Source organism: Tachypleus tridentatus, chromosome 13 (genome assembly GCF_004210375.1).
Source record: "Tachypleus tridentatus isolate NWPU-2018 chromosome 13, ASM421037v1, whole genome shotgun sequence".
NCBI lineage: Eukaryota > Metazoa > Arthropoda > Merostomata > Xiphosura > Limulidae > Tachypleus > Tachypleus tridentatus.
Window position 1 is genome coordinate 213618979 of NC_134837.1, and position 19845 is coordinate 213638823.

Consider the following 19845-nt stretch of genomic DNA (forward strand, 5'->3'; position numbering starts at 1 on the left):
CGCACGCCCCTCGTTTGGTATTGCTGGCGCACAAAAATATATCTAACAAAAAGGGAAAAAATCACTTAAATTAATTTACTCTAACCCTGCCTAAAAGTATTTCATTTGCTGCGGCTACTAAGGATTCCCTCTTGTTTCTTTATACCAATGTTCCGTTGCAATGTTTTCTATTTTTATTTTCGGACATAATAAATGAGATTTGTAAGGAATCAGATTTTGTGTTACTAAAAACTTATGATAAACTTGATACTATGACCACGGTCAATTTGTTGTTGAGTTGATATGGACGAAAACCAACTATATTAAGGAGCTCATTATACATTTGGAAACATTGTTGACCAGTCGTGACCTATTAAATAGTTTTATAGCAAAATAACAAACAAAAACACCTGGTTTACCAAACATTTATTGAGTTAACAAATAAATAAAAATACGTGAACTTTGTATCTATTATCAAAGTCTGTTCAAGACCTTTTCACATACTCTGATGAACCACGGGCTAATAAAACCCTTTTTTAACCCATTTTACTATGGAAGGTAAGTATTTGGCTCAATTTATCGTTTCTCGGTATCAAATCCATGTTGAAACGATTTCTCAAAGCATTTTAAAAGTATACTTCCAAATATAAAGTTTGTCATTGAGTATGAACAATAATACAGTTTGTCATTTTGGATACTTAGATGTATAATTATTAACATTTTTGGATACTTTGGTATTTGGTTATCAACATATTTGGATACTTATATATTTAATCATCAAAATGTTTGATACATTGGTACTTAATTATCAACGTTTGTGGATACTTTAATACTTAATAATCAAGATAATTTTAAAATGGGTGTCTCTCAGAAACAAATCTTTCCAGAAATTTATGGTCGTGTCGTAAAAATTGAATTTAGTTAAAATCCTTGTTGATAATATTTACAGCATTGTAAGCAATTAATCGTTTTTACGTGATAGAGGAACTCGTCAACTCATTTCTTTTGCGTAACGACCAATAGTAATCTGGATAATTACGTTAAATGTTACAATAACTATATTGCTGCACTTTCATAGATGTATACAGAAAAATAATTTAAAATGCTAAGATTCTAAGTGATAGGGACGAACCATTCATCTTAGATAAACAGATATATTTGTAATCTCATCCTGATACACATCCCAGTGGTACAGCGAAGTTATGACGCTATAAACCAGGTTTCGATACCCGTGATGGGCAGAGCACAAGTAGCCCCCTGTTTAGCTTTGTGCTTAACTATAAACAATCAAACCATCCTGATACAACTGTTTTCTTTACATCTACTACTTCGTACACTTTACAACTGGCTCATGCGTATGTCAGTAAACCCATGTATTTTAATAGAGATATACAAGTACAAGCACTTTCCCCCAGCTGGCTTTCTCTGCACATGTTAACAACTTTCATATATCTAGCTCAATCCAAACACTGTAAACAGACATATCTGCCTGAGCTGCCCACATAACTGAAGTCAACACAGCTTTGTGTCCAACTTATCTAATCTATGGGGATTTGTAATGAAAATAAACCTGAGTTCCTGTTTTATTTAGCCTCTCCTTTTAAAGTGATTTGAGTGTTCCTGTTTTATTAAAACGTCACGTGTTTAACACTTGGCATAAAAAAATAGCTTCCCAGGATTTTCATTGTGGATTATTTTTTGAATTTCTTTTCCACACGTAAAACATGTTCACAACAAACTTGTGGTGTTTTACCACATACGTTTTGTTTCTGTTAGAGGAAATTCAGTATCTCACTATTTAGGGTTAAAATGTAGATGTTGTTCTCATAGTTCCACTCATACGATCCCCGAGGGGATCCGGTAAGTCTACAAATTTCTGTCTATTGTTTTTGAATTTCGCGCAAAGCTGCACGGGGGCTATCTGCGCTAGCCGTCCCTAATTTAGCAGTGTAAAACTAGAGGAAAGGAAGCTAGTCATCACCACCCACCGCCAACTCTTGGGCTACTCTGTTACCAACGAATAGGTGGGATTGACCGCACATTATAACGCCCCCACGGCTGAAAGGGCGAGCATGTTTGGTGTGACAGAGATTCGAACCTGAGATCCTCGCATTATGAGTCGAGTGCCTTAACCACCTGGTCATGCCAGGCCTGTCTATGGACTTGAACGCTAAAATATGTGGACCGAATCCCCACGGTGGACACGGTAGATAGCCCAATGTGGCTTTTCACTTATAAACAATCTACGAACATATTTCACAAGATCTGACGCTATATAAATTATACTATGTGTTTGCTTGTTTTTTCGGTATTAATGGCGAAGCTCTTAACACACGTTTCCGAATTTGTAATCATTTCTCTATTGAAGGACTGGTTTCACTTGAGACTAATATTTAAACACTTGTGGCTTTTATTTTAGACTGGTAACTCTCAGCAAACACAAATTTAGAAAATTTATAATTCCTTTTGAAAAGGAATAATAATCAAATTTACCTACCTCCCTTACCGCACCTGGTGGCTCAGCGGTAAGCTTGAGGGTTTATAACGACAATAGGATTTAGGTATTCACGATGACATGTAGTTTTGCATAAAAACATTAAGTGGCAAATGCTAACTCTTTTTCTTTGTAGTATGTGTGTTTTCTTATAGCAAAGCCACATCGGGCTATCTGTTGGGTCTACCGAAGGACATCGAACCCCTGATTTTATCATCGTAAATCAGTAGACTTACACTCTATATTATAATAACACAAATTTAATCCAGTCAAACAGTTCTGTTTGTTGAACATTTTCCTTTGCTATTAGCTCTTAATTCTTTCCTACAAACATACCATAAGCCACTAAAACATTTTCTTCTATAATCGCAACAGCCACTACGGGTATCGAAGTCTTGTTTATAGCGTTGTAATTTCGCAGACATACCGTTGTGTCACTTGTGGGCGCGATATGAATTTGACATTAAAAGCAAAACTGGTTATAAAGAAAATCACCCATAAATCAGCCTTTATTTACTACAATATTCGATAAAGTTTTCTTAACACATACAATCTGAGGGTCACGAATTTAAATCACCGTTCAACCAAACATGCTCGCCCTTTCAGCAGTGTGGGCATTATAATGTTATTATCAATACCACTAATCGTTGGTAAAAGAGTAGTCCAAGAGTTGGTGGTGGGTAGTGATGACTAGCTGCCTTTTCTCTAATTTTGTACTGCTAAATTAGACACGTCTAGCGCAGATAGCTCTTGTGTCGCTTCTAATTAAGCACAAAGCTACACAATTGGCTATCTGGCTCTGATTATCATGGGTATTAAAACTCGGTTTCTAGCCTTGTAAGTCCGTAGATACACAGCATTGCTCCTGTGAGCCAGTAGAGTAAGAAAGAGGCAGTGATACGTAATTCAGTTAGAGAGAGGGCGCTTAGTAACAACCGAAAAAAGTTCGAAGTTTAATTGAAAAAAAAAAGACAGAATATATTTGCGAAACTAAAACCTATTTTAACACAATACCTGTTAATTTAGTGGATTACTCTGGGGTAGGGGTACGATTCCCCTCGGTAGACTCAGCAGATAGTCCAATGTGGCTTTGTTATAAGAAAACACACATTACTCTGGGGTAGATACCATGAGAGTAGCATGTATCGCAACAGATCAGGAAAAGTCATCAGGAAAATTATCTTAAAATTAGGTAAATTATGCACAATTGTTTATTTATTACGATATAACTTATTAACTGATGTGGCTTGGCATGGCCAGGTTGTTAAGGCACTCGTCTCGTAAACCGAAGGCCACGGTTTCCAATCCCCATCACACCAAACATGTTCGCCTTTTCAGCCGTGGGGACGTTATAATGTGACGATCAATCCCACTATTCGTTGGTAAAAGAGTAGCCAAAGAGTCGGCGGTGAGTGGTGATGACTAGCTGCCTTTTCTCTAGTCTTACAGTGCTAAATTACGGACGGCTAGCGCAGATAGCAGTCGAGTAGCTTTCCGCAAAATTTCAAACAAACCATTAGTAGTTGTTAAAATATAGTTGAGATGTTACAAAACCAGCAAATGAAGTCGTTAGTTGTTTTTCTACAAACTTCCAGCATTAAAATATTTTAATTCTTCATTCAACTACTTGACCATTTATAGATTAAGCTTAAAACCATAAAAACATTGCATTATAACTAATTGTATAGACAATGTTCATACAACCATCTTCAGGATAGAATTTAAACTTTTAAGACGTTGAATTATAAGCAATCTTAAAGACTATATCGACACAACCCGTTGGACTATCACCAATTTTGTAAACAACACTGACATAACCGTCTTCAGATTATAATTTAAACCTCCAAAGTGTTTAATTATTATCAGTCTTATAAACAATATTGACGCACAACTATCCCCATATTAAACTTAAAACCTTTAATACAGTGAATTATCCATAATATGATAGACAGTATTGACTCAACCATCATCAGATTATAATTTAAGCTCTAAATGGTTGGATTAACATCAGTTTTATAAACAATACTGACATAACCTGTTAGATTATCGCCACTCGTTCAGACAGTATTGAAACAATCATTTCCAGATTAGATTTTAAAGCACTAAAAGGTTGGATTATGAACAATATTGACATAACTGTCTCCACATTAGGAGTTAAACCTGTCAAATGTTGGATTATCACGAATATAGAAAACAAATCAAGGTGAGTTGAATGCTATCTCTGAAACTATTAGTCCGAAGTAGTAATGCAACAACTATAGAACAGGAATTCTCCAACATTTCAGACCTGCGGAGCTTCACATTAGAAAGAAAAAATATTCCAGAGCCTTAATAAAAGAAATACACTAAAAATAGAAACAATCGGTCACTAGCACCAGATGAAGATTACTTCAAACTTTTAGAATATAAATTTATTAAAAATATTAATATTTAAAGAAAATATTTTACTTATACTTAACTTGTTCATTAATTTCTGCTCACAAAATTTATATCGGTAAAAGTACAGAGTACTTATTTATTTATTAGTGGCTTGGATGGGCTTGCTTTTGTTCACAAAGTAGTTCAATATTTAGAGTTATGGTTGTTACCCGTAAGCGCAAATCATCTTCAATATTTAGTCTGTTTCTATATTTGGTCTTTGTAGCTGTATACAATGAAAATGTTTGCTCACAAACATATGTTATTGGAAAACGCATCAAAAGTTTCAAAGCTCTGTTACTTATTTCAGGGTATTTCATGGCCATTTGAATCCAAAATTGTGTAATTTCTTCCTGCTGAAGTTTTGTTTTTAGGGTGCAATCAGTTGAAATTTCTAAAAGCTGTTCTTTCTCTTTCAAAGGCAAATCGTTGGTATTTGCAGAGTCAACAATTTTGAATCAACAGTAATTTTTTTAAATGAGGAGGAAAGTAATCTTCATTATTTGTACACAAATCAGATATGTGCTGCATGACTGAAACTTTTGCATTTTCACTTAAGGAACTTTCATTCATAAGTAAAAAAAAACTACTGAGATTTTCGAAGCAATCAAGTTATTCCATGAGTATGTATTCACCCCAAAGGTTTTAGCTTACGTTGAATCGCTTCTATTTTACTCTGAACTATGAAGTACGTTACCTTGTAGTATTCACTTCATTTAGATAGACAAATACGTCCAAAAGGTAAGACACTTTCTGTATCCAGCATTTGTCCCTTAATTTGTATGCAAGTTCAAAATGGCATTCAAATTAAAAGAAATCTATTTCCTCACGCAGTTCGCAAAACCGAGCAAGCACTTTTTCCTGAAAAAGTCATCTGACTTCAATATGAAGCAACAAATTTTTATGCAAACTACCCATATTCTCACAGAGTAAACTAAAGATCCTCACATTGAGTAGTCTTGATTTTATAAAATTAATTATTTTTATGACATCATCCAATACCTCTTTTAAGTATTCTGGCATTCGTTTAATTGCAAGTGCACGACAATGAAGACAGCAGTGGATACTCTCGATGTCCAGGTTTTTTTTTTTTATTAGTGCATCTGAAAACTTTTCAATCATAGTTGCAGTCCCATCAGTGCAAATACTTGAGCAAAGCTGCCATTAGATCTCATGTTCTTCTATAAATAAATCGAGCAGTTTAAATATTTCTTCTCCTGTTGTTTGAGTCGCCAAAGGTTTGCAAATTAGCATGTCTTCTTCAAAACCAGCTTCGTGAATATAGCGAACAAACACAAGCAACATCGCATAATCTGTGACATCTATTGATTTATCCATATGAAGCGAAAAAGTTGAATTTGCTTTTACTCGTCTTATTAACTCCATTAAGCAATTTGCTGATATATCCTTGATTTTTCGAGAAACTGAGTTGTTAGAAAGGGTCACAGAGTTAATGTTTTTAAGAAATCTCTCATCAATCGTGCACTTTACCAAATCTTTTGCGCATGGTTTTATCAAATCTGCAATTGTATGAGCTTCATCTGCTTTTACAATACGGTAACTAATACGATATGAAGCAATAAGTGCATCTTTGTTGTCCTTATGGACAAACGAATGAAATGTAGCTTTTCTTGGATTTAATTGTAAATACTTTATTTTGAAATACTCGGAAGCTGGATTTTTTTAATTGGGAGTGTTTGGTTTCGAGATGTCGTTTTAACTTTGTTGGATGTAAACTACTGTTACTCAACACTGTTCTACATTCAACACACAATCCACTAAGTTCATCTTCATCACCTGTCCATGTAAAGCCATACTCATTTAAACTTTCATCATACTTTATTTTCTTTCTTGTTTCTGTACTTCTTGCATCATCCTGCATTAAAGTGCTTGTACACGATGATAACGCCGATAAATTCGTATTAGGCCTAGCCCTGGGAAGGTTTTTACTCGTATCAGATTTATTACTTATATTCAGCCACTTATCCATTATAAGGGTGTCAACTAATTATTAATTTGTCTAAAAACGTATTCTTATATCTTCGGCACTTCAAAAGTATTTTCACGGACACAAATTAGCTTCTTAATAAAAGCTCTCTAGCTCAAGCACTTGCGTTTTATCACCACACAATGACAAGCTGATCTGAGATCAGTGTTGTCAAAACGAAGTCAGAAATAAACATTTGTGGACAAAAGGCTAGGCCACTAGGACAATATATTTTTCTAAATGAAAAGGGTAACCTATTGTTTTTACATCTTTTTTTAACAGAAATTTTTAAGCCAAACAACAAAATCTTAAGCCACATCTGACGTGCGTCAAAATCTCGAACGAAATGAAACATGACGTCATAGAGCTCTCTGGTACCAAGTGTGTCTAATTTAACTGCAACGAATCTAACCTAACCTAACAATTACCAATTATAATTTCTATAAATATAATTATACTTCATATAAATATACTTTGAAATTGAAACAAGTGATACTGCATCGAATCCGTGATGACGATAAAACCCACTTGTAGAGAAAATTATATGTTTAAAAACAGCTGGTATGGGTAGAGAAGGCACTAGTAGAGAATCGAACAACGTTTCGACCTTCTTCTGTCATCGTCAGGTTCACAAAGATAGAAAGAGGTAATGATTTCTTTCTTTGTGAACTTACTAGTGCTTTCTCTACCCATACCAGCCATTTTTAAACATATAATGATACTGCATCTAATTGTATCACAATGTTTTAAATTTGGACAAGTTTTAGCTATGACGTCATGTTTCATTTTGTTTCATTTCTTTCGAGATTCAGCCGCTAATCCATATCTGGCTTTTAAATAACAGTTGGCATCACTACCCAGGGTTGGTTGATGTTTCATACGAAAATTACTAGGCTATCTTGCATCTCCAATGACGCATGCGATCTTGAGATGGAGCCATACGTACTCGCACTCAGTGGCACCACTGTCGAAGTTAATTGATTTTGTATTAACACCTTCACCGCAAGAACTTCCCCTACGCTAAATAAAATCATCTGGCGTTAGGCAGCATTAAATATTAAAAGGCCTAATACGCGATAAACGTGTTATATTAAAGATATATTTTACTTCTTTGTACAGCGTATTCTGATTCAATTTTATAGTTTGAGAAAAAAATATTAACATTCTGAAATTTCTTCGCGGGGCCCCAGATAACTATGGCGGAGCCCAAGAGCTCCACGGAGCATAGCTTGGAAAACCATGCTGTAGAGCATAATAATGTATTACCCTAGACTCTTTCTTTTTCTTATGCGTTTCGCACACATTTGCACAGTTTCTAAAAATCGAAAATATTTCAATTTCACACAGGAGTGGGGGACTTGCAAATAATGACTTGTAAATAATGCTGATTTATGCAAACCAACATTTGGCAACTTCCCTTTAATTCTTTTGGAACTTACTCCATGTTTCTATAGCCACTTTACATACCATGGCCATCTTCATGTACTGTCCCCTATAAAGTGGTATAAATATAATAAGTTACAACCCACAGAAGCAATGATTCACAAAACATGACACAGAACGCTAATGAAGAATGTATTGACACAGTGTTACTCTATGCATAATGCCAACATAATGCTGTAGCAGCAAGTAGAATTTGTGAAGCAAAATTTTCTGGACATCGAAATTCAAAACGTGTCCTGAGTTTTATGCATTGTTTGCTGTCTTCAAGAAATAGGCGCTACAAACCAGTACAACAGTCAGATCGGTCAGAGATAGCCATACATCCTCGTGATCATATCATACATAGTTGTACTTGTTTCAATTGTTTTTATATATCCACACTCATAAGCCCAAGAATTATTGATTTAGGAAGTGACCATTGCCAAAGATTAGTAGTACGTTTGCTGTATTACCACAAGTTTCATCCTCACCATGTCCATTGTCAGCAAGGTCTTTAAGAAGAAGACTGTAACCCTCAAGTAAAATTTTGTAAGTGGTTCATTACAATGTTGGATGAAGATCCACAGTTTCTGTCGTGGGTCATGTGGTCAGTTATCGCAAAATGGCGTGGTCAACACCCATAATATAGAATTAACTTGATTTGACCTTTATAACATGATCCTCCCAATCTGCATAAACACCCTAAGTTTTCGATTTTATACATCTACTTCACAACAATAAAAAATCCACCCTGTATATGTATACCTCTCGTGCTTACCTATAAGGTTTGTATATGATAAATTAAGTTGTAGGTTGTATGGTTCTCCAACCCCTTATGCAACCCCATCTTAATTCATACAAATATCTTTAACGTATATATTTCCGAACAACAGTAAATATATATATTTATATATACAGTGGGTGAACAGAAAGAAACACCCCATCAAAAAGTTGTTAATTTATTATAGCTATAACTTGTTATATTTGGGCTAATTCAATGGTCCTTATATTTGTTTTAACACTTTGTTCTGAATTCACTGTTTCAACCAAACTTACTTTCAATCAAATCACGATATAGTACAAAGAACCGTTGACAAGAAATCGATTTTAAAGTTTTAAAGCTTTTAGTTGTAAAGATTTTCCACTTCTTTCAGGGGATTGGTGCACGAACCATTTACACGTCTGCCTCAGAAGAGAGAAAAAAACAAACTGATAAAACTTAGGAGTTTTTACTTTTTAAAAGGAAATCACACCTATTGTTTTAACTTTTAAATAAGTTCATTTTTGTTTATACAGCTATTGTAAAATACATCCTATTAGAAGGAGGTGTTGTTACCTTTTGATGAACACTATGGGCATCACTGCTTTTCATTTGAACCAACACTGAAAGGTGAAAATAGGTGCCGTAGTAGGTGTCTTCCGGACGAGGGTCGTTTTAATTATTAAGTAAAGTTAACCCTAGTAATTTTTATGCAACTTATGCTTTCGGGGTTCTCGCCTTCAAAGGCGAAGTCGATTTGTTTAGTTTTATTCATCGTTATAATAGTTCACAAAGTATTTTACAAAACCTGCAGATTGTCACAGGATCTTGTCTTCAGCACAGCTTTATCTAGAATCCTTTTTAAACAAACCTTAGGCTTGGAACCGGACCAGAACGAGAACATTCCTGGGACTGTTAGGGTTACCAATTCTTGCTGTTTCTTTAGTTTCTTCTGGTATTGCCATTTTAATCGGATCTGACTGAGGATTCCCACCAATAGGTCATCCACTTGGTGGTTTATTCCTGTTGATGTTTCAATAAATTTCCAGTTATGTGCTGTTGCTATGGCTTGTCCCTCTACCGGAATATAAAAGGTAAAATAATTTAAAATGTATATAGCTAATTTCATCACCCTTTGACGATTGGCATAAAACAACAAGTTTAGTTTAAAACATATATTGACAACTGTCGTATTGAGATAAAGGACTTTTCCTAGCTTCTTCTGTACCAACCACAGGTGTGAAAATTACTCGGTTGTAAAACATACAATTTTCATTCACCGACGAATTGATCTTATAAAAACTTCACAATTAATAATCTGCCTTTTAAAACGGCACCCTGGACCAAATTAATAACAGAAATAAGAGTAGGACAACTGGCGAGATACAGCTCCCAAAACGTTTGCCGCAATCTGCTAATTGTTTGTTTGTTTTTGAATTTCGCAGATAGCACTCGTGTAGCTTTGCGCTTCCCTCTAAGACTAGAGGGAAGGCAGCTAATCACCTCCACACATCGCCAACTCTTGGGCTACTCTTTTACCAACGAACAGTGGGATTGACCGTCACATTATAACGTCCCCACGGCTGAGAGGGCAAACATGTTTGGGGCGACAGGGATTCGAACTCGCGACTCTCAGATTACGAGTCGAACGCCTTAACCCACCTGGCCATGCCGGGCAAAATAGCTAATAACTAAAATAAATAAGTAAATAATTCAATTTACACATGTTTGGAACGTTTATAAAGTAGACCAATCAAACGTGGAATAAAATAACAGTGTACATTAATACCAATCAAACGTGGAATAAAATAACAGTGTACATTAATATTTGAATAAATATAAAAACTTATGTTCTAATTCAACTCGGTCTCATCTGATGTTGCCACGTGAACTTGGTTAAACGTTGCGAACACAATAAACAAAAGTTTTACAAAGTGAAACCGGTAAAAAACTTATTAATATTTAATAATTATTATGGTTTAAACGCCTTTTATAAGCTTGTGTCGTATGATCATAATTATATTTTTGATAATACTGCACAACAGAGTTTTTGCTTCTTGAACACTGTTGGGTGTTCCTTATAAATTTTTGGCTGCTGATCACGAAAATCGCATCCAAATTTACCCATCACGTACCGTTTCATAGAAATCTTCAGTTTCACTAGGACATTGCTACAATGTAAAAACGATATCAGGGCAACTGGAATCTGTCAATTCTTGCTGACTACTGTTGGACACTGCAACGTGATGCATCGGACATTGAATACAAACGAAAATCAGAAGCAAAACACTTTTAATTATGTTGAACTTAAAAGCGTATTAGAAACATAAACGCAATTAAATACGTCATTGCTGGTAAACAGTTAACTGTCTATTTATCAGAGTTCCTATGTGACGAAGCAAAACCAAAACTATATTTGTGCATACCCACCAGGTACCTGTCACAATCATCAAAAACTTTTCAGGAAGCAAAACTTTTAAAAAAATTGTTGTGCCGTGTAATTCATTGATATTTTATCAATAGTATTCTGGTCAGTACTGTGTTTATCGTATCCCATCTAGTTTAATGAGCTCCGTATTGAGCAAAACGCGTCGTGGCAAAAAAATACGACGGATATAGTGTGGTTAATAAACAACAACAACAAAACCCGTAGGGAACTGAACAAAGAATTTAGTATTAAAATATAATAGGCATAATATTAATAATAATTAATACTAAATAATATTAATTTCTTAGGACAAGTATAGAAATGAACAAAAACTCTATAACCCGAGTGATTTCGAAAGGTGGACCTTTCTTCTTTAGGGACAAATTAGGACAAGTATAGTTATTTATAATCATGGTTCACCAGCGTTCACACCATAACGACCGTTGTAGTAGCAGATGGCTTAGATAAATATTGTTACAACCATATCTTTTTTTTTTATAGTCTAAACCAGTGTATCGTAAGTACAGCAGTGGCAGAAATTTATTAAAATAACAACTGTTATGACGTGACGCCATGACAGTTGCTTGCACTGCATTCTCTAGCATCCTGTTGGACTTTACACTTTTAGTCAGATATCTACGGCAAATGTTTAATACCAACCTTTTCTAGTAACTTTCCGTATTCTTGCCAGGTCTGTCTTGTTTCCAACTAAGATTGCAGCTTTGTTACTATTGGATGTTTCTGAAGTTACAATAAGATTAATGATTTCTTTGCTTTTCCGGAAGCTTCTCTTATCTGTGACAGAATATACTACCATGTAGGCGTCCAAGCGTATGGCTGAGCTCGAATGGTCTTTCATTTGGTCCTAAGAAAACAAAAAGAAAACAAAGAAAAAACAAATAACAGTTAGCTTGTTTTTTGTATTCACAGAACACTAGATTAAATTAAGCTTGTAACAATTGCTTCACGTAGCTACTAAAAAACAGTTTTGCAATTTCAGGGAGTAAAACAACTCCAACACATAAAAAAGAGGTAGATAAACGGAATAGAGAACTTATGCAAGCCATAACGCTACGTTTAGTTACATCCTTTGTGGAGTCTTGCTTAAAGAACAGTGTTTTGTATGCGTTAAGTCTGTTTTTCAATGAAACTTTAGGCAGGGTAAACATACCAGGTTTGAGAACTTTAATGGGTTGTATCAGCCTTTTGAGCAAAAAGAAGACAACGTTTCGGCTTCTATATTGAGACCGCAGTATAGAAGCCGAAACGTCGTCCTCTGTTCACTCAAAAGGCAGATACAGTCCATTAAAGTTCTCAGAGTTTGGACTGCTTTACTTATACATCGAGGGATGTTTGGGTAAACAAAAGAGGGACTAAGCATTTCATGTTTTCAGTTATGTTTTTTAGTCACTAATTTCCTGACACCTCAGGAAAAAAAAGTGCGTCTTATACACCGAAAAATACGGCATTTAACCAGAAGTTTATTAAATAGAATTTTCCAAAATATGCAATTAAAACAAAGTCAAACAATTTAGAAAAAAAAAGAAAAGAGTGTTAATGAATAAGTCTTGAACCCACTTTTCACAAGGGAAGTGGATAATAAAATTGTGTAAGTATAAATAATGATTAAGAGGCAACACTATTTTGTCTACTTCGGAGAATATTTCAAGACGTCGATTTTGAAATATCATTAAAGTGGTATTAGCTCACAACCCGTTAAGTATTAATTAATAAATTATATTTGTCAGTAATTTTCTATGTCATTGTATTGATATTTTCGAATAAAACTGTAACTCATGTGACAAGTTAGGCAGTCTCCACTGGGGCTCAGGTACAGTCGTTCAGTCGTTTGAAGGACTGCTTAAAGGTTTGTTTTGTTTTGTTTTAAATTTCGCGCAAAGCTAGACGAGAGCTATCTGAGATATTACGATCAATCCCACTATTCGTTAGTAACTTTATAACACCCTTACAACTGAAAAGGCGAGCATGTTTAGTGTGAAGAGGATTCGAATCCTCGACTTTCAGATTATGAGTCAAGCGCGTTAATCCCGTGGCTATGCTGGATTACTGATTAAAGTGACAGCATTAATTAACAACTGTTGTAACCGAATAAAGGAATTCGACGCCATCTTTAAAATGCGCTCAAGATGAAAGAGAGGAACATGCGCAGCGGCCTCGAGATGTGAACTTGGACTTTAGATATACAGTTTAACACGTGAAACTCCAGACCACACCCGTTTCATTTACACGTACGAATAATTTTATTTTATAACACAAGTCACTAAGAACTTGCTTGTTTTCTTATTTTAGATGATTAAAAAGTTCTATAGATTTAACAGGTTTTTCAACACAGAAATTGTATTTATTAATAAAAGTCTAAACATACCAAAAATTTGTCTGCTGTGCATTCCACAAAAACTAGCTCTGATTCCTCTTCATTTAATACAACAGTCACAGATTTTTCGTTCTCACTTTCTGAAAAGTAAAGCGACATCTTAATATAAAATTCACATGTTTATTCCTCTCACCATCTATAAAGTACAGTTAGATCACATGTAGAAGCGTCAAAAGTGTATCGTTCTTATCACGTGGAAAATATATTTAGATCATAGATATAAAAGCCACAGATTTCTCATTCCCACAAAGTAGAAAGTACAGCTATGTCATACAGACATAAACAAATGGTTAGATGATGCTAAGTACAACAGTCACCATCTTTAATTTCTAAAGAACGAGAAATTTTGTCTTATCGTGTACTAATTAATTAGTTACTTCGAACAATAAACTTATAAATGCAGAATAAGAAACACACTATTTGGCTTACTAAATGTGTACGTGTGCATTTTTTCCTTTCAAGTCTGTTTGGAAAAGAAAAGGCTTACTTGGTGATTTTAGTATCGAATGGATTTAGTTCATCGTTTTCAAGAAATCGTTTCATGATAAAGTTAGATCTCATTGATTGAAATAGTTTCTTATCATATTAGTTCCATTGAATACATAAAGAATGTGTTTTTTTGTTCACCATCTTCCACTTTAGATATTCGAAACATTACGTTTAAACTAGAAAACAAAAAACTGGATTAAAGTTGATTTGCAGCAATTTTCATTCATCCATTTGATAAAATATTTAATTTTCAGTTTATTGTACAATGTTTCCCGTCGACTCAGAGAAAAGCTTATGGATTTATGACATTAAACACCGGAATTCGACACCCGCAATTGGCATTACGCAAGTAAACAAATACCTAATATTTTGCAATGCATAAACAAAAAATATGGATAAAAACACTCAATATACAGCCCGTGGTTCAGCGGTAAGCCTGGAAACTAATCATGATAGAATTCGGAGTCCGATCCATGCGATGGGCGCATCGCATACAGCCAGTTATATGTTTGCGCTTAACAACACAAAACGAAATAACTCCCCTACCTTCAGTGACACCGCGGAATGTCCGCGACGCTACAAACCAGGTTTAGATATACGTGATGGGAAGAGCACAAGTAGCCCCCTGTTTAGCTTTGTGCTTAACTATAAACAATCAAACCATCCTGATACAACTATTTTCTTTACATCTACTACTTCGTACACTTTACAACTGGCTCATGCGTATGTCAGTAAACCCATGTATTTTAATAGAGATATACAAGTACAAGCACTTTCTCCCAGCTGGCTTTCTCTGTACATGTTAACAACTTTCATATATCTAGCTCAATCCAAACACTGTAAACAGACATATCTGCCTGAGCTGCCCACATAACTGAAGTCAACACAGCTTTGTGTCCAACTTATGCAATCTATGGGGATTTGTAATGAAAATAAACCTGAGTTCCTGTTTTATTTAGCCTCTCCTTTTAAAGTGATTTGAATGTTCCTTTTTTATTAAAACGTCACGTGTTAAACACTTGGCATAAAAAAAATAGCTTCCCAGGATTTTCATTGTGGATTATTTTTTGAATTTCTTTTCCACACGTAAAACATGTTCACAACAAACTTGTGGTGTTTTACCACATACGTTTTGTTTCTGTTAGAGGAAATTCAGTATCTCACTATTTAGGGTTAAAATGTAGATGTTGTTCTCATAGTTCCACTCATACGACCCCGAGGGGATCCGGTAAGTCACGGACTTACAACACCCATTGTGTTGGTTTGCGCTTAACTTCAAACAAACAAGTAAATTGAAAACACAGTGCTTTGAAATGGAGTGAAATTCGATAAGACATTTTTTAATGGTTAAACTGATTAAGTAATCAAAACCATTAGATCTTCAAATGTCATTGAATTTACAACTTTTTTTTTGTATTCACTCATTTCCAGTCAAGGTAAAAAAAGAAAAGTTGCTGCTTTGTCGCAAAGGAGCCAAACCGTCAGTCCTATAAAAACCAACAAAGAAAAACGTAACTCGAACTAATAGAATGACTCCCACATCTGTCCTCTTCTCAGCATCTCAGAAGCCTGACGTTTTCTTCCTGTGAGCTAGTTGTGTAATTTGATTTGAATTTCGCGCAAAGCTACACGGGGGCTATCTGCATTAGCCGTCCCTAACTTAGCAATGTAAGACTAGCAGGAAGGCAGTTAGTCATCACCACTCACCGCCAACTCTTGGGTTACTCTTTTACCACTGACCCTCACATTATAACGCCCTCACGGCTGATAGGGCGAGCATCTTTGGAGTTAGGGGGGATTCGAACTGGACACCCTCAGAGTAGGAGGTGAGTGCCTTGACCACCTGACCATATTGGATTGTAGGTTTAAGGTCTATTTACGAATATCACGTTTCTTTTTTCTATCTTTCATGGTTATATTCTTCCACAAAATAAATCGAATTTTTAGGGATTTTCTTAAACTTTAAAAGTTTATCATCCTGTTGGTTTTGTTGCTGAATTACGTTTTATAGTTTTAAATAAACCAGATTTACTGTTTTTGCTATGGGACAATAAGTAATGAGTGTTATAAACATTAAGGAAGTTTAAGTTTCTGTGTACATAACCAATACAGCGTCAGCTTAAGCGTAATAACATATCTGATCAACCACAGAATCAGAAAACACAGTTTTTGTACAATTTTGTTGTGTGAAAAAACCTGGAGACATAACATGTATTATTTTAACGTTTTCTATTATTGAGAATGGAGGATCTTTGGATTGTTTGGTGAATATGAAGTAACAGTTTAATGATAAGAAAAATATCTGTCTTCTTAGCTCACAGTTTCATGAGCTAACGGTAGGTCTAACTTCACAAAGAACGCCAACCAACAATCACTTACCCGCGGTTTGTTTATTATGTCTGGTATTTCTCGCATGTTCACTACTTCCTTCAAATACTTTTTTATATTCATGAAACTGAAGTAACAGACGAGATGACTGACAAATTCACTATCTTACTAATGAAATCAATTATATTAACAGACTCGCACAGTAATCTGTCTAATCTCGCCTAACTCATTTAGTATTTTCGAGAAAATTCCGTGTATTAAGCCACGCGCTCTCCACGTGACATCAATATTCCCTCTGGCGAAATAACGATGTGAAAGTCTGGATAAAGAACAAAACAAAACCTTAAACAGTATTTTGTATAGATGTTTGATCTGTAATCCCTGATTCGCAATTACTTTGACTTACTGACTTCCATTAGCTTGATTCTTCATTTCTTCTCCAATCTTATTTTTTTCAGAAATACCAAGATGCATCTACTCTCCTTGAATTTAATTAAGTTGTTTAGTTTGTTTTGAATTTCGCGCAAAGCTACTCGAGGGCTATCTGCGCTAGCCGTCTATAATTTAGCAGTGTATGACTAGAGGGAAAGCAGCTAGTCATCACCACCCACCGCTAACTCTTGGGCTACTCCTTTACCAACGAATAGTGGGATTGACCGTCACATTATAACGCCCCAATGGTTGAGAGGGCAAACATGTTTGGTGTGACGGGGATTCGAACCTGCGACCCTAAGATTACGCACGAGTCGAGTGCCTTAACCACCTGGCCATGCCTGGCCTAGTTGTTTAGAGTCGGGCACAAAGCACCACAACGGGCTATCTGTGCTTTGCCCACCATGGGTATCGAAACCCGATTTCAAGCAGTGTAAGTCCATTTCTTATATTTCTAAAGCATTGCTATCACACATTGTATTCGAAGTGTAGATCCACATGACGCATTTTTGTATAATAGAAGCATATTCAGTTATATATGTATATGTATATATGGTTTGGGTTTGTTAGAGATAAGCCGCATTGGGCTATCTGCTTTGTTCACCGCGGGGAATCTAATCCCGGATTTTTGGTGTTGTAAATGCGTAAATTTACCGTTGTTCCACGGAGAGGCAGATATATATATATACATATAAATAATACTTATAATACAGAGTTATTTTTATGAATTGGCTGTGCTTCCTGCATTAGTTAGGCTGCCTGAATTCTCCGTTTTGTTTTGCTTGGTGCTGAATCATATGTAGTGACGCAGTCTGAAGTTCGGGGTGACGTAAGTAGAAATAGACGCATTTGTTTCATTCAAACAATTAGCTGTGACATTTGAGAAATTTACTTCTAGTTTACTTTTATTCTTTAAAGTAATTAAATTCTTTAATTAAAAGAAGAAAGTGGAAAAATACAAAAACATTGCTTTACTTCTTTTCACCTGATATACTACATTTATTATACTCGATTTTTTAGTCTGGTGTTTCTTACAATTACAGGGTAAATGTCACATTATTTGTGTTTAAAAGTAAGAGACAGAAAAACAATAGCTTTCCTCACTTTAGAACTTTAAAATGAAGAGTTTTGACTTAAAGTTTCAAATTTCGACAGCACTTTTACCCATATTTCACAGAGCACTTTCTTAGGTTTCCATGTGTTGTACATAATTATGTTAAGGACTAGACCTGAACTAGTTCAGGATTGACCGTCATCTTTCTAAATTCGAATTAGCTAAACAGAATCATTGTCACAAATTTATATTAAAAACCAAAACTGGATACTTTACTAATATTTTGCCAAAATTTGTTTTTGTTTTGTATAGAAATACATAATTGTTGTTTACGTGTTTCATTATTTTTATGTTCATACGTATTGATTCACAGAATGATTACAGAATCTTATGGCGAAGAAAACACAAAACGAATGAGATTCGAACCCACGGTCCTGCAAAGCGAACAAGTCGTCTGATTATCTCATTTATAATATTTTGTTTAGTTTGGTTAGGGGCATGAGTTCGAATCCCTCCTTGAAGTACAGAATGACACCATACTTTTTAAACTCTTACCATGTGAAATATCATAAGCACAGATGTACTCGGAGGTTGTAAACTGGGTTATTAAAGACGACTTCCCAACTTCTGATGCCCCCACAACTAGCACTCTGAACCTTTCCGTATCCGTGACGACTACGGGGAGGAATTCTGGAGGTTCATGAGGAGGGAGTTGAATACTGGGGGATCTGGGAGGAGTTACGCCAATAAAATACTCTGCTCCCACGGACGAGACACTGTGCGTGCTGCGAGACCTGGAACGAAAGGAGTCCCCTCGATTGACGATACCCTTAGACGTTACCGAGAAATTTCGGAGTCGCTGGAAGTCATCTTCATCGTCTGGTGATGAAAGCGAATGACTGGACGATGATCGAAAGGGGGTTAAATTATTAGGAAGCAAGCTACATTTTCCGGAAGTGCTAGCGATCCTCCGCCGGAAACTACTCGACGGAAAAGCCGTTTCAGGCTTCTTGTGATCCCGTAGGGACTGAGACCTATTCATGCCTTTACATATGTTATTGGCCTGTGGCATGTTCCCTTGAGATATAGGAGAATGCTGATCTGAGGTATCAGACGTCTCATTGTCCTTATCCCCCGTCAAGGAAATAGTGGGGACCAGAAATACCCCACTTTTATCCTGGTCATTTAGCGTTCTTAAATCGGGCGCGCTTCTTGGGGAATAATTAGTCAGCTGTCGTGGACTTAGCAAGCTGTTAAGGAAGTCTTGCGTGAGAACTGGCATTTTTTTACAGTTTAAATTCAATCAACGTATAGTCTACTGTAAAACGGAGGTTTGGTTTTAATATCTGCTATCTTTACTTCCTCTGGTTAGTACCCGAATTCAAAATTTCACTATTATTAACTTCAAAATCAAACACAAATATAACGTGATACTCAACATTCAACCTGAAACGTTCTGTCTCCGTTCGCAACAGCCGCAGAGTTAGATATTTATTAGTCAGAGAAATCACGTGGTCATGGCTGTGACGTCACTGTAAGAGGCACGAGCTTATGACCATGGCCACTGTTTTCAAATAGACCAGCACTCCTAGTGGCTCAGCAGCAAATCTGCAGATTACGAGAGTAAAAAAGGGGATTTCAACAATCTTAGTTACCAAA

General features: G+C 35.7%; 1 protein-coding gene across 1 annotated transcript; it reads right to left on the bottom strand.

Moving 5' to 3' along the window:
- Nucleotides 1-401: 401 nt before the first annotated feature.
- Nucleotides 402-19644, bottom strand: LOC143238698 (uncharacterized). The gene is made up of 4 exons (XM_076479153.1): nt 18742-19644; nt 13875-13963; nt 12149-12353; nt 402-10137 (listed from the first exon to the last, which is right to left on the bottom strand). The coding sequence occupies exons 1-4, from the start codon at nt 19466-19468 to the stop codon at nt 9860-9862; spliced, it is 1299 nt and encodes a 432-aa protein (XP_076335268.1). The 5' UTR covers nt 19469-19644; the 3' UTR covers nt 402-9859.
- Nucleotides 19645-19845: the final 201 nt, after the last annotated feature.

Coding starts and splice junctions, on each gene's coding strand:
- LOC143238698 (XM_076479153.1), bottom strand. CDS start 19,468: ATGCCAGTTCTCACGCAAGACTTCCTTAACAGCTTGCTAAGTCCACGA. Junction 12,354..13,874: donor GCACAGCAGACAAATTTTTG/GTATGTTTAGAC, acceptor TTGTTTTCTTAG/GACCAAATGAAAGACCATTC. Junction 10,138..12,148: donor ACGGAAAGTTACTAGAAAAG/GTTGGTATTAAA, acceptor ATATTCCGGTAG/AGGGACAAGCCATAGCAACA.